The sequence below is a fragment of the Aspergillus tubingensis genome (assembly GCF_013340325.1).
Source record: "Aspergillus tubingensis WU-2223L DNA, scaffold_8, whole genome shotgun sequence".
Taxonomy (NCBI): domain Eukaryota; kingdom Fungi; phylum Ascomycota; class Eurotiomycetes; order Eurotiales; family Aspergillaceae; genus Aspergillus; species Aspergillus tubingensis.
The window spans coordinates 3,998,898-4,013,751 of NW_023336282.1; the positions used below are offsets into that span (position 1 = coordinate 3,998,898).

General features: G+C 48.6%; 4 protein-coding genes across 4 annotated transcripts; 3 read left to right on the forward strand and 1 right to left on the reverse strand.

The window, feature by feature from the left end:
* Positions 1–534: 534 nt before the first annotated feature.
* Positions 535–1,928, reverse strand: AtWU_07612 (uncharacterized protein; the record flags this gene model as incomplete). Its single annotated transcript, XM_035502721.1, has 2 exons — positions 535–1,290; positions 1,347–1,928. The coding sequence occupies 2 exons, from the start codon at positions 1,926–1,928 to the stop codon at positions 535–537; spliced, it is 1,338 nt and encodes a 445-aa protein (XP_035358614.1).
* Positions 1,929–7,639: 5,711 nt separating this feature from the next.
* Positions 7,640–9,866, forward strand: AtWU_07613 (copper amine oxidase; the record flags this gene model as incomplete). Its single annotated transcript, XM_035502722.1, has 4 exons — positions 7,640–8,450; positions 8,498–8,662; positions 8,711–9,336; positions 9,465–9,866. The coding sequence occupies 4 exons, from the start codon at positions 7,640–7,642 to the stop codon at positions 9,864–9,866; spliced, it is 2,004 nt and encodes a 667-aa protein (XP_035358615.1).
* Positions 9,867–11,692: 1,826 nt separating this feature from the next.
* On the forward strand, positions 11,693–12,232 carry AtWU_07614 (uncharacterized protein; the record flags this gene model as incomplete). Its single annotated transcript, XM_035502723.1, has 1 exon — positions 11,693–12,232. One exon carries the CDS (start codon positions 11,693–11,695, stop codon positions 12,230–12,232), a length of 540 nt encoding a protein of 179 aa, XP_035358616.1.
* A 1,682-nt stretch (positions 12,233–13,914) lies between these two features.
* Positions 13,915–14,825, forward strand: AtWU_07615 (uncharacterized protein; the record flags this gene model as incomplete). Its single annotated transcript, XM_035502724.1, has 2 exons — positions 13,915–13,924; positions 13,972–14,825. The coding sequence occupies 2 exons, from the start codon at positions 13,915–13,917 to the stop codon at positions 14,823–14,825; spliced, it is 864 nt and encodes a 287-aa protein (XP_035358617.1).
* Positions 14,826–14,854: the final 29 nt, after the last annotated feature.

The following is a 14,854-nucleotide window of genomic DNA, read 5'->3' on the forward strand; positions in this document are numbered from 1 at the left end:
CAGGTCCAAATTCGCAGTGTTCTCTCCCTATTGTGTTGCCTAGGGTTGTTTTCGGATGGTTTGAATGGCTCTAATGAAGACTATGCAGATTGGTATAACTTTCATTGTTGTCTGGCTAGTGAACAGCAAGATTCGCTAATAGAAACAGCATCGTAATCATTTATGTCAGTCAGTAATCGTATCAAAATGTGTCAGCACTTTTGTCTTTCCAGCTTTTGTGCTTTTTTTTCGCCATTTGGCGTTCAATCGCTTCAAGATAACCACCATATGCGCCAGTCTTGTATGCAAACCCAACTGCCATATGAAATCAAAATAAAAACAGAAAAAAACTAGTAGAAACCTGATGCACCTAAAATCCCGCGTCCAGACTCCCAAATAAATCCAGTGTTGAAGCATCCAGGCTTATGTTGATTCTCGCCCTTGCTTCTCCCTCTTAGGAGAAACGAAAGACATTTGAAAAGATTGAAGAAAGAAAGTTAGAGAAAGACAAGAAGTGAAAGTTAGCACCAGGCTATACAACACTTCACTTCCAACTCATGCGGTGTCCTTGCTGAGTTGCTTCACGTGGGCCTTTTTGCGATTGGAAGCCTCCCACAGAAGCCGCCTTCTTTTCTGCTCATCCACCTCGAACAGTGAATTGTCTTCGGTAGAGCGGCCACCAGTAGTGTCTGGCCGAACACCGAGGGCGCTAGTGGATCTCATCTTTTTAAGATTCCTCGCCTTACCGGCATCACCCAACTTCCGAATCTCGCGGGCCAGCCGCTCAAGCGTCGACCCCGACTTGTGGTTGTGCCCCTTAGGAGAGGGAGGTGGGGGGAGGGGCTTCTCTAGAAGGTCATCCATGCTCTTGCTGCACTCGACAGGCGAGGAAGGAAGCTTCTCCCCCGTATCAAAGCTGATGCCCGAATCGACTTTGCGGCCTTTGTGGGCCCGAGGCTGAGACTCAATACCCTCATCCATGCCAGCCGGGCTAGACACCGTTGTGCATTCGTCAATCATTTCATTGGCCGCCCGGAGATACTTGTCTAGGGCTTCTCTAATCAATGGCCAACCATTGTCTGATCCCTTTGGAGCACCCTGAGCGATCACTTTTGTGAGAACGTCTGGACCGTTGACCTCGACGGCTGCGATATACCGGAAAAACCCATCCCGCTGTGACTTAAGAATCTGCGGGGTGAGGTGCGAAGTGGGAGAAACGGTTGCCTCTGTGACTGGGGGGAAAAGTGTGTTGAGCATGGCGATACAATTGGCTTTGTTAAAGGGCTCCATCAACATCTCGTTGATCAACGTCTAGTCAAGTGAGTTAGCCTGGAATAAGTCTTTGAAGTAGCGGCAGGTATGCTTACCCAGCGACGCAGACCAACGTATATCTGAGTGTAAAGAGCTTCCACTCGGCGGCCCTGAACAGTAACAGTTTCAAGCCAAGTCAAAGCGCCAGGGTTCTTTTTCGCCAGCTGGGCCTTCTCCTTCACATCATTGGGCTCCACTTTTAGCCGTTGCAGCGCGTCTGCAACCTCTTTCCGGCGACGGGTTTCAAAGTCCTTGAGGTAGTCCAAGGCAGTCAATGCCTGGGGGAAATCAACCTCTTCCAATTCAGGGGTGAAGCAACGACGCAGGAATGAGGTGACGAAAGTTGGGGGAAGCGAGCAAGGCTGTGAAGGCAACCGCGAAATCTGATGAGTCAATTGAGCTCGGAAATCAGCGGCAGGGTCCAACGAGTCCTGGGAAGTCGACGAATTGGTGGGGCGATGAAAGGCCGTTTCGGGAGCACGAGTACCAGGCGCCGGTTGTCTCGTGGGATTGCAGTTCAGCGAGTACATGGTGCGCAATGGGATCTCATAGGTACCAGGGTAGCGGAGGCAATGGTCAAAGATCCAGGTAAGGCCAGAGCCATCAGGGGCATCCAGAGGTTCCTCGATACGCGTCATTTTTGATGACATTGATGGAGATGGTAACGAAAGTCAAGAGTGAAGAATGACAAGGTCAGCTGGTTAACAGGGACCTATGGAAAGACCGGGATATAAAAACCAATCTGGGATAACAAGCGGACTAGGTCCAGTCGGGGAAAAGCGAAGCCAGGGGAATTGTGTGTGCGACGTGATAAGACGTGCAGGAGATCAAAGTGGGCAGGAGTTACTTGCAATGACGGCTGGCATCAGCTGCGTGTAACCTGTCCTCCCATAGCACGGATATGCGCCTTAAGAATCAAGCTGGGAAACGACAAGAAGGGCCCTTGGCTAGGGAGAGCAGGAGCGCTTATCCCTTTCCTTCTCGGTGTGAGGGGGGGCAAACGTTCCTGCGGAAGTGCCTCGGTTGGATCAGCCCGGCAGGGTGTCAGTTCGATCCGCCGGTGGAGTAGTGGTATCTTTTTTAGGTTTCTTTGTGAACGGCTTGAGTGATTGGTTATTTTCCAGTTTTGGAAAACGAAACAGCTAAGGAGAAGCGAAGGATCGGTTTAGAAGGGTGGAAAGGCCTCGAGGACGCAGATACTAGATGTATGGATTCGAGTCACACAGAGGCAATAGTACCCGGATAAGGTTGCTTTCAAAGCAAACAAGATGGGCGAATCACGATGATGGAAATGAAGGCGATAAACAGGTAGAACTTTGTAGATAGTTCTCCTTATTCGTGTTGGTTCCTTTGTATTTTGTTTTCGATGTATCAGAGAGCAATAAAGAACCAAGCTGGCGGTTTGACGTTAGCCAGCAATAGTTTCCAATGATGATCTAAGTGGAGAAACGATTGTGGAGAGAACGAGTGAGACACAACAAGGGCGACGAAGGAGGTGCCGACCGATGAGATATGGTGTTGGAAGTGAGAAGAAGGGGGAAAGGGAAAGTGAGATGTCTAGAACAAAGGATAACGAGGGGGGATAGCGAGAAATCAGATACTTTAAGAAAAAGATCACGAACAGGAACAGGGACCAGCCGAGTGTTTTGTGTGGAGGAAGAGGGGGAAGGGAAGGGGAGGTGGATAGCTGTTAGTCAGACGTGAATGGCGCGGACGGCCCAAGTGAAGTTAGCAACTCCGATTTGTCTCGACCACACGCCGTTCTGGACTTTGGCCGCACCCACTTTCTCTTCCTTCTCTCTTCCGCCGGCCTCCATCCCAGCTCCTTCTTCGGCCACTCAAGTGCTGCCGTCCATTCCGGTTTAACTCCACGATCGATCGGCTTCATCCCGGTTCCATGGATGTCACCCGTCCTGGTGAGCTCCAGTCCGTCCTTCCAACCGTTTCGCTTGCCAATCATCGCCCGCTAGTCTAACGGTAGACGAGATTGTTTGTTTACTAGCATCTACGCACCAGTCTAGTTAGAATATCTATGTGGGAGAGCAGCTATAACCCGCTGGCTGCTCATTGCTAACCGTCAACAACAATGTACTTTCTGAGGGTGGATAAGCAGCAAGAAGCGTCAGGGAAAGAAAAAAAAAGAAAGGCCCCTCTCAATTGCAAAACAAATCCACATTTTGTGCGCAGCTGATTTATTTTTACGCCTGCCTACTCGCCACAGGCCGCATAAGGGGATATGCACGGAGGATGCATCGTTGACCAGCCAGACTTCCGCGTAAGAGCTTCCGGGCTCCAGCAGGCAGGATTTAGTCCGCTCGGAGGACAAACTCCTTCGTGGTCGGCACGAACTAACCTCCCAAGAGGGCTTAGGGCGCCGATAAATGGAGCCAAATAGACGGCGGACTTTCGAAATTCAAAATTGAGCCCTGGCGTCCTTTCTGGTGGCTGTGGGGGGTTTTCTTCGCTCGGTCTCGATCTTTTGGTCGCACCAGGCAATAAAATTTTGCAGGTCGTGCGCGCCTCCTTCGTAATTCTAGTCAGATGGTTGATTGATCGATTGCTGAATTACTTGATCCATCATACCATGCCAAATTGGTACCATTGAACGTGCGACACTCGATGGAGACTGAAGACGACGAATCCCACGGTCCAAAACCTCGGTTCTACCGGGCTGTCAATTGGGGGCGTGTCAGTCAAGGAGGGTCCGCCAGTGACTCTTGGAACCGTCCGTGTGGGTCTCGAGTCAGGACACGCAATCTATCTCAGGACGTCCACCCACGGAACCACCAGGCAATGAACAGATTAGCGAAATGAGGCAACTATTGACACTCGGATCTCTCGCTGGGTAATAAATAGCATCGCCAGTGCGTCATACCTGAGGCTCGTTTTGACATTGCGTACCTGGTTCTTCGTACAGTCGTACACATCAGAAACTTAAAGGAAACGACGACGCCAGTGCGAGTGGGATGTGTTCACTCTCCTCTTTCTAAGACATTTAATATGGTTTTACCTGAAACAGACTAACACGAGTGCGACTCCTACGTCGTTCATAGACAACGCCTATACCTGAGCATACGAAGTGTAATCATGAGCTCCCTGCCAACGTTGCGGTGCGATTCTGGCTCTCAGTTGGTCAATTAATGGTCGGAGAATGTACAATTCAGGCCAGTATGGATATTTGCATGTGCACATACACGTACGTTCGCCCTCAGCTCCCAGCGACACTATATTTTGAGCCACAGTAGAATGGATATCCACAAATCACTGGGAAATGTATGGATAAACATTGGTCCCGTTGCTTTCCCTTCTGTGAGCAGGAAAGGCAAGATTGTCGCGAAAGAAAGAAAACCTCCCTATTGATTGGCCACTGCCAATTCGGCGATCAATTAAAGGGCCTGATCCTGCATGCAGGATTGTGGGATGTGATCTACCACCTTGCCCACGAGGGGAGTATTTCCATCCAGGATGTTGGGCGCAAAAGCACGAAACATTTACGGAACATTGTACCCAAGTACCCAAGGGGGAAATGGAAACGAGTAAGATCGCCAAAAAATAATAACAGTCTATAACTGCCGGTGATCCAGACGCCTTGCCTATCCCTTTTTTGCCGGAGCGTCCGGGAACGACCGCAGTGCCGGAGATCGTCTTCTGCCAGTCCATCTGAGACAAGCAACTGATAAACCCGCCCCTTATTGCCGGGATACGGCGATCAGTCAACCATGATTTCATAGCAGAGGCTAATTGGCACTAGTGATCAGCTCTGTCACAAGGGGTAAATCAGTGCCTGTCCAACCACGGTGAACGGGAATACGGAGTACATACAGTAATCAGCCATGCTACGGTGAGCCTGTCAGCGCCTTTTGCGGACAATTTTTTCAGGTGCTGCATTTGGTGCAGGCATCACGAACCATCCTGTCCGATGTGGGATTGCCTGCAGTAGCTTTCCGAGGATGAGTGTAAGGCGACGCAGCTAAGTTTCGCGGACTTTCTATTGTCCAGCCATTGGACGCTTGATGGGCCAGAGATCGCTGCACCTGTACACCCACCGATGAGTACAAAGTCAATAGGCCTTTGGGTAAGGTAGTGCCTGTACACGGTACCTGGCTTCATCCTTGTCCGGTGACAAGCATTTGGAATGGAGGTCAGACGTTCGACCTTTTTCTGTGCAACATCTACGCCTCCATAATGAAAGGCGAGCTGAACCTCGCTGAACAGCAACCAGCGAATACCCTCAAAAGTGGTGTTTAAATAAGTGGCATCTCCGCGACAAATACTTCTTGGCTTGCATCCGCAAAGATATTAGTACGAAGTGCCGCATCCGTGGCCCTTGGGCAATTTCAGTAAGAAGAAGAAGCAGAAGATTGAGATTTCCTTGTTACTCGAATTGGAGAGTAACCATCTACTCTACAGCATCATGAATGCGCAGCAATCCGTTGCGCTGCCGACGGTTTGCCACATAGTAGCCTATCGAAATTTCTAGTACGTTGTATGTCCTCGGCTTTACAGCTGCACACTCTCTCTTAGATAATACTCCCTTGCACCGATTGCGGACACGCATCATGTGCAAATGAAAAAGAAGCAATATATTGTGTAAGATTTGGAAGAATATTAAACACTATTTGAAGAACCGGAAATACTATCGGGTACCAGATTATCGTAGTGCAGGATCTATGCATTTGGTGTAGCCACCCACATGCGTATAAGCTCAATTTCCCTCGAAAGAAGTGGCTAACATAAGATAGATTGCATTATTAGGGAACAGATATTTCCCGCTATTGATGAGATGCAATTATCAGTACTGCGTAATCAGCCCTGGAATATAGATGAAACCTGACGGTCACCATCGGAGTTCTAATCATCAGTCCACTGCAACTTCTGTCAAAACATTTTTTGTAATTGGTATTACTCGCAATTTACTTTTTCCCTTCTCGGTGAGATAATATGTCAGTAATTGTTTCAATATTCGAAGTTGAATGTAACACAAGAAGACATAGATCAGCTGAGATTGATCGAGCTGCATGTGATATTCTCATGCTTACATACAGGCTAGATTGAGTTTGTTTTTATTGCAAGATCCTTCCTTCCTTTCTTCGGGGTTCGGTGATATGATGTCTTGATATATGGATTGTCTCATTCAACTTGGTACGTTTTTCCAGCATCGATGTTCTTTGGAATATATTCCAGGTATACCTATACTTACCCCAGGTCCTATACTGACGTGATTGTTTATATTGCTGTCAGATTTACTACTACTCGTTGAGACTTATGTGAGTCATGCACTATATCACTGTAATGCAGACAGAAGGAACCCAGCATATGGCAATAAGAGTAGTGGGATTGTGCTCTGTGATTTACATTGTTTCGAATATAAAAAAACATTATGCGAAATATGTACAATGCAGACCTCCTCTTGCTGTGTAGCGCCCCTCAAGCATGTGTTAGCAGGACAGGTGAGTAAGTGGTCGATCTTGGATAGTGCGTCTATACTACACTCGTTCATATGTGTTCAAATATATATTGTGGCATTCACTACTTTCTGGATACGTCGAATATGATTTGAGCGAATTGTACTAGTAGTTGAAGTGCCAGATTATGTTCAAATCTCAGTCGTGGGCATACTAATAAAACTGATCGGTACTTCTAGTACTCTCTACTACTATTATATATTTTGAGGGAGACTGGCTTCAATCCGTGAATTTCATCCGGCGTACTAGGTTAGTTGTGTTCAGTTCCATCCCGTCGACAAAATTATATATTCCATTGAATATGCATTGAAGCGATTTGATTTGCATATACGAAGGGAAAACGAGATACTATCATAACTATTTCAATTTGCGTGTTCGTTAGTTGCTACATGCGCTATGGCGCTATAGTTATAGTGCAACTTGTTTTGCGTTTCCGGATTGTATCTAACACTCATCAGTGGTAGTCATGACAGGAAACGAAAAAGCCATTGATAACAGACAATTCTAGCCTCCCACGGCGAGATAAATAAACGGAGGAATGAACGAATCCCGAATGGACGGAATCTGGCCGGAAGCTTCATCCAATCCGCCTTCAATCAGTGCGGGGGTGACATGCAGCTCTTCATGGACAGTTCATCGACTCGGCCCGCCGTTGCACTCTCACACATGCTCCGCTTACCCAAATCCAGACGGTTGAACGAGTAAGATTGTATTAACACCCAATCTCTCGATAAGACCCTGTCGCGCAGCGTGTTGACTGGGCCCAAAGGGAGTTCCCTACAAAAGGCGGACCACCGACCCAGGCCCAGAATACACAAACCACCGACAGCGACCGAGTCTATCGTCTCACCTTTCACATCTAATCTTGCATTCATCGAGAGACAATGTCACTTCACCCTCTTGACCCCGCTACCGCGGTCGAGATCGAACAGGCTACCACCTTGGTCAAAGACGCTTATCCTGGGATTCCCCTGCACTTCAAGGCTGGTGGTCTGCAGGAACCACCCAAGGCGGCTCTGCTCGATTTCCTGGACGCTGAACACAACAACAAACCCTTACCTTTTCTCCCAAGATGTATATTTCTCAACTGGTACATCAAAAGGACGCCTCGGCTCTTCGAAGCAGTGGTAGATGTAACCAATGGCACCTTCGTTCATCATGCTGAGCTTCCCCGAGACTTCCATGGTCCGGGCGACCGAGCGGAGATGAATGAAGTGGCCCAGGCTGTCATGGCTGATCCTGCAGTACAAGCGGAGATTAAGCGTCTGCAGATTGATGATACTACGGTCGTTCTTGACCCGTGGGACTATGGTGTGGATGGCGAGGATACACAGACGAGGCATGCTCAGGTGTTCATGTACATGAGGAACCCGGCAAACAACGATCCAGACTCCAATCATTACAGCTTTCCGCTAGACTTTATGGTTACTGTTGACTTGTGTGCCATGAAGGTGAAAAAGATCATCCGACTTCCTCTTGGGGCCGATGAGAGCGTGACGCAAGGTTCCAGCGTGCCTCATCGCCGTACGGCTCCAGAGGAGCCTGAATATGACCACCGTCTGCAGAAGACCCCTCCGCGAATGACATTGAAGCCATACCAGGTGGTCCAGCCAGAGGGTGCCTCATTTACTGTCAAGGGTCACCTTGTCGAGTGGGAGAAATGGCGATTCCGAGTTGGTTTCAACTGGCGCGAAGGTATTGTTATACCCTTGACTGGAGAGTTGTCTTCTGATTATAGACAGGTTTAACGCTGCATGACCTCTCTTTCGATGGCAAAAGCAATTTCTACCGTCTATCACTCGCTGAGATGTTTGTTCCGTATGGTGATCCGCGCAATCCCATCTACCGTAAGGCTGCGTTTGACCTAGGAAATGTGGGTGCAGGTGTGACAGCCAACAACCTTGAGCGTAAGAAAATCACTCCCTTTTCTCAATATTGATGCTAATCTTTATTAGTTGGCTGCGACTGTCTCGGTATGATCAAGTATATAGATGGTCACGTCGTTTCAGTGGACGGCGATGCATCTCCCCGACCAAATGCAATCTGTATCCACGAAATCGACAACGGTATCCAATGGAAGCACACCAATCACCGTACCGGCAAAGCAACAGTAGTACGCAAGCGGCAATTGGTCCTCCAGACTATCATTACAGTGGCCAATTACGAATACATCTTCATGTGGTACTTTGACCAGTCTGGTGAAATCACCTTCGAGACCAGAGCAACTGGGATCCTCTCCACTCAGCCTATTGGAAAAGACGTTGTGGTCCCGTGGGGAACCCGGGTGGCAGATGGTGTCATGGCCCCGTACCACCAGCATTTATTTAGCCTTCGTATCGATCCTGCGATTGGCGGTGTGCACAATAGCTTTGCTTCCACAGATTCTGTGGCCATGCCATGGGACGATCAACTCAATCCCCTCGGTACGGGCTATGTGACAGAGCAGACGATTCTGGACCGAGCAGGTCATGTCGAAGACGATGTCAGCAAAGGCCGAGTCTTCCAAATCCTAAATGAAAACATCGAGAACCCGGTCTCGGGTACTCCGCTAGGATATAAACTCGTTCCTCATAGGTCCCAGGTAAGGTCCTCCCTACCCAATGTCCCAGAATCAGCAGCAGATTGGAGGAACCAGAGATCAAGAAGACGAAGCAGAAGTTATCGGACACAGCATAAGGTAGTGATACTAATCCCAATTACCGAATACAGATGCTCCTAGCCAAACCCGGCTCCTGGCATTGGCGGCGGTCTGAATTCGCCGAGCACTCGATCTGGGTCACCCGGTATCACGATGACCAGCTCTTCCCGGCCGGTAAATACACAAACCAGTCACTTGGTGGCACAGGGATAAAGTCCTGGGTTGAATCCCGGGAGAATGTCCGCAACCAGGATATTGTCATCTGGCATACTTACGGCCTTACGCATAACCCTCGTGTGGAGGACTTCCCAGTTATGCCGGCAGAGATTGTTCAGGTGCATCTGAAGCCTTACAATTTCTGTCTGTTCAATCCGACAAATGACGTACCTCCATCTAACCAGAAGGCGAATCAGAGTGTCGAGTATAAGGCGCCAGAGCCTGTGGGGTCTGTGTGCTGCAAGAGTAATTTGTAGGAGCTTTTGATTCGCTTGTTTTATTGAAATGTGGAGGTTCGATCTCACAGATGATCAGTCTGGACCTATAATATCATGCGGGCTATTTTGGAGTTCAAGTCTGTTAGTGAAACCATTTGAACAAATCATCCACATGTGGAGGTCTGAAACTTGGAGTATGCCTAGAGGTATCGCTGGCAAGGAAATCAAATCCGTGGGTGTCCAATGACGCACACAGGGCAACGAGAGAATATGAACAGGTCAGAAAGAATTCTTGAGACGTTCTTATTGATCATCATGTCTCCTTTGTCCCAATTACCAGAGCTCATCGCGTATGATCAGGATGGCAAACAAGTGATTTATCCTGTGTCTGCCCATCATCGAGACTGTTCACAAGATTGGCATGCTGCTACTGAGCTTAAATCCTCTAACAATAGAACAATGGTGTCATTAGCAGCAGCGGGGTTTATTCACACCTTCCCCAGAAAAATAGGGGCCGGCAAAAACCGACAGACGTTGGGAATGTAACGAGGGCGAGACTTCAGAAGAGTGGCGACGTCAACAACACCTCCTGGGCACAAGTCTACAATGAGCCAATAGGCGATGGAGCTCGAGGCAAACAAGGTTATAACTCTGGATTTGTTTGTGACGAATCCTTGGGTGACTGCAGTGGATGATACAACGTCGGTGGATTATTTACTCCCCGAAGGCCTCGAAGCACGTGGCTGGAGGGGGTTTTTGCGACTCAGTCTCTTCCCTTTCTCGCCCCTGCAGTCTCTGTCTCAACTTAGCACTGATCATTGTGGGCTGTGACGCCATTCCCCCCCGCTCAAGGCGGGGCAATCAGACTCTGTCGATAAGCTACTCTCTCTTCATAGTAGAAGCGTCAGTCAAGCTGATCTGACTAGTGCACTTCGAATCTCTGAGAGACTTTCGGGACCAGAGAAACAGGCCATGAGAGCAAGAGAAACACTTACTTAGCATACCATTCAGCATCGAAATATTGAATTACTAGCAAACCAGTGGCAAAGGGATGGAATTATCCTTCATCATGAGCTCCTCCAGTCATGATGCTATTGATTTCACGATCAATGACGGTATCTCCATGAATCATGGTGGAGAAGACTAGTGTTTCAACGCACAATGCTTCATCACTCATTACCTAAGATTCCAACGGACGATATGAGAGGCGGAATGTGCTGCCGCTGGAACCTGTCGCGGGGTTTGATGCTTTGGGGGACCTAGACGTGACCGGGGAACAAACCAGGGCACAGGAACTTATCTGACTCGAGAAAAGGTACTTACGCTGTGACTTACGCTGTGACGGCGAGTCAACATGCAAATGGAAAGCCTGGGAAGGGGGATGACGGGCTTGATCCTACCAAGGGAATGGTTATGTCGATCCATGAACTCGAGAATTCCAGAGTGACTAAGTGGCCACCCTGGCTGAGAGCCACCCCGAGCAAGACCGTCTCAGCAGGGAGAAAAGAGGGAGCGACGCCGCGTGGCATTCCAGGCCCTACTAGGACTGCAATGTTTAGGTTATGACTGACGTTGTGACTTGGAGTCCAGCGACAGACAGGCCAGGATTACGTGTTTCATCCATGGTCGAGCTTCTTCTCTCCCCACGGGTTGACGAATCTTAATTCCAGCATACGACGGCTTTGGCCTACTCCTTCCTTTTTGGGTATTTTGCTGCGACTTTCTTTGTCTCAACAAGTGCAGGGAATTTAGTATATAATGCATCGTGTCGCCCACGCTGCAATCCAGATCACCAGTCAAATGCATTCATCTGATACCATTCTGTTCAATTCAAAGACCATCCGTCTCCACAGCCCCTCAACACCATGTCTGCAGTTGCAGAGTTCCTCCACCTGCCCACGACGGTAGTCCGTCGGGCACCCCGCCTCAGCGCGGGCATCTCTCAACTCACAAACCGACCGGCCATGCCAGGGAAGCTGGCAGCCATTTCCCACGGCAAGCTGCAACGTGAAGCTGCATCTCAGACCCCCGATCTTCGCCGCTGCCTAGGCCACCACAACATCCTCATCCGCTGCGTAAAAGCAGCCCAAGAAGACAATGCCCGAGTCATGAAAGAGACCTACGAAGATGATCCGGATCTGGCGCCTACAAGCGAAGAGTCAGAATTTTTACCCATCCGGACGCAGATCACCAACGCTGTCAAGACCATGGTGCGAAGCCGGCGTACTACCACAGCAGACAAACACTCAGATAACGGACTAGTGCGCGTGGAAGCACATGGTCCAGAAACGACTATACGATCGAAAAGACGTGGAGTTCTTGCAACGATGTTAGGTCTGAAAGGCAAAGGCATATTTCGGAATTCGCAGACGAGAGATAATCTACGAATGCATTCCGCTTTTTGATGGTATATCGGTGCATGGTGTACCGGGGCTACATATTTTGGGATGGAGTTATGATCTGATTTGAGAGCGTTTACGAGACATAATGATGTGACGACTGTTATGACGTGCTACGATGAATACGTGGCTTATGAAGTTATCTAAGACTTAGCATATACAATTAACTATCATACACACAGACTATTGGCAGATGTAGGCATTATGGGTAGAAGAGACATGTGATCGACACTGCAGCCATCCTACCCATTACAGATGCTAGTTCTCATAAATGGACTTACATGCTGATACTGGTTAATGGCAGCACGTGAGTATCTTCACAGGTGACCGACCATCCACTGAGAGCCCAAAGGATGACCTTGATCGACTACATATGCAGGCCATGTCTCTTACCTTTCGGGAACCTACCGACTTTTCCAGGCTTAGAATGAGTAGTAATGATTGGCTTTTACCCAAAATCATATCCTTTTTCTTTAATTCCCACGGTGATTTGCTTTGTCATCTGCCTAGGAAATAACTACGCAACTGCAATTCTCCAAAGGAACCATGCATATCGGGCCCACTCACATCGGTCGTCCAGTAAGGTCTGGAAACATGACTGCCATGCACCTTTATGGGATTCCGACGTGGCTTGCATAAAGTGTTGCGGCCCAAATTTCCGCAAATCCTAAAAATTCTATAGATCAGGTTAACCTATAAATTACGAAGGCTAATGCTAAAATCATTCTGGCTAACACTTTCAATGTGGCTGTTGAGGTATCCTCGTGCCCTATTCAACCAAACAAAGGGACCTTCGAAATCCCCACTCTATGCAAGATAATATGACGAGAACAATTGAGTGTGGGTCCCCATCACGAGCCACTCAGATAATGCCGCAATATTGTGAGTTCAGAAAGCCCCTGTCGGAGCTTAATGGGGCAACGCTCGATTTGTCAAAGTTGGTTGCGAAACGATTCCGCTTCCTAGTCATTGACTCGTTACTCAACGACCAAGTCCTGGAAATCACTACCTTCTTAACTCTATCAACCAACGAGAACCAATTTGCGACGATTTCTTACCCATGGCAGGGCCTGACTCCTCTCGTGCCCCCGTCACTTGGCCAATTCTCAGTTAAAGGTGCCGAAAGTGGCGGGTCGATCAGTGTAAATGTTTTGAGGACTTGCTGCCGGGCTGCGAGACAATATCGTCATAGCATAGGGCCTTGTAACCTGTTGTGGATAGACCGCTTGTGTATAAAGCAGCAGGATAAAGAAGACAAAAATTGGCAAATTCGGCATATGTTCGATATCTACAGGAGTTGTGCCGTGTGCCTGGTTCTTCCTGGTGGCCTGGGAAGACTGATCGATCCGACGGAGCGATCAACATGGGCTCAGCGAGCTTGGACGTTACAGGAAGCGATTGCTCCACCAGTTGTGCTGGTTGTGTTTGAATGGAAATTCTCGGATTGTTACGTCAGTTATAACTGCGAACCTGTCGGAACAATAGAGCCATTCCATTCGGGTGCGTTATCATTGTGGGGTTTAGTTGTGGCGGTCCGCAAAAGGTTCCGGGTGAAGTTGAAATTGCGTCGCCCCGGGGACCCTGGGTACGATGTAGTGCAAGAAGAACTTTCACGACTACGCGGAATCGACTGCATATCGTTCAGTGAGGGCTCTCTATCAGGGCCCGGCTCGTCTCGATTTGAAGGCATGTTGAATGGTACGTTGTTTCTTATCTTCGAAATATCCTACTGACATGTAAGTTAGAAGTCTCGGATCATGAGGAGGACAGGATTGAGATCCGCTTTCAAATGCAGACCATTACGAAGGATCAGGCATACCTTCTTTGGCTTACCTCGGAGGCATCAAAGCCAAATGACTTGAGTGAAGTTAACAGCGACAAACTACAAGTGGCTCTGTGGAAGGCAACATGGATACGAAGCTCTTCTCGGCCAGTTGACATGGTATTTAGTATCATGGGGCTGTTCGGTGTGAGCCTAGATCCCAGCAAATTCCACCGAGATGACCGGGTGGGAGCAACCCTGGCCCTGGCCTCGGCTGCGCTGCAGAAAGGTAGTACTGCTGCATGGCTTGGGGCATATCTCGAGTTGGATCCATGTCCCTTCATGTCTAGCTTTCCCTCAATTCCAAACACTTCGGAAAGTGGAGGCTGCACTATTCGAACAGCCACCGGTTTGATGAATGTCGAAGATCTGGTAAATGTGATGAACATCATATTGCCGACACGCTCAGCTACGCTCGATAGTCAAGGCTATTTGCATCTCAAAAGCCAGGCATTCCCCCTCGTTCGAAGCGAGGAAGGTTCAAGCTCATCTGCAAATCACATATCTGCTCAGAATGGGGCATGGATCCTCGATTCTTCGAATAAAGGACACAGTCGGTATTATGCAATCACATTCGGCAGAAGAGTATGGATTGTACCGGGTGCGGAGCCTTGCTTGATATTCGCAGATCCCATTGTGCTGATTATCGTTGAACGGCATTCCAAGAAACCCGACTTATTCCACAGAATATCCCATGCTAGTGTCACAGAGGACTTTATTGCAAACTGGGAGGAGTATGAATTCGCTATTGGGGGTCCAAACAAATTTGGCTCGTAACCAATAGCCTATTGGTAAGACATCCGGCA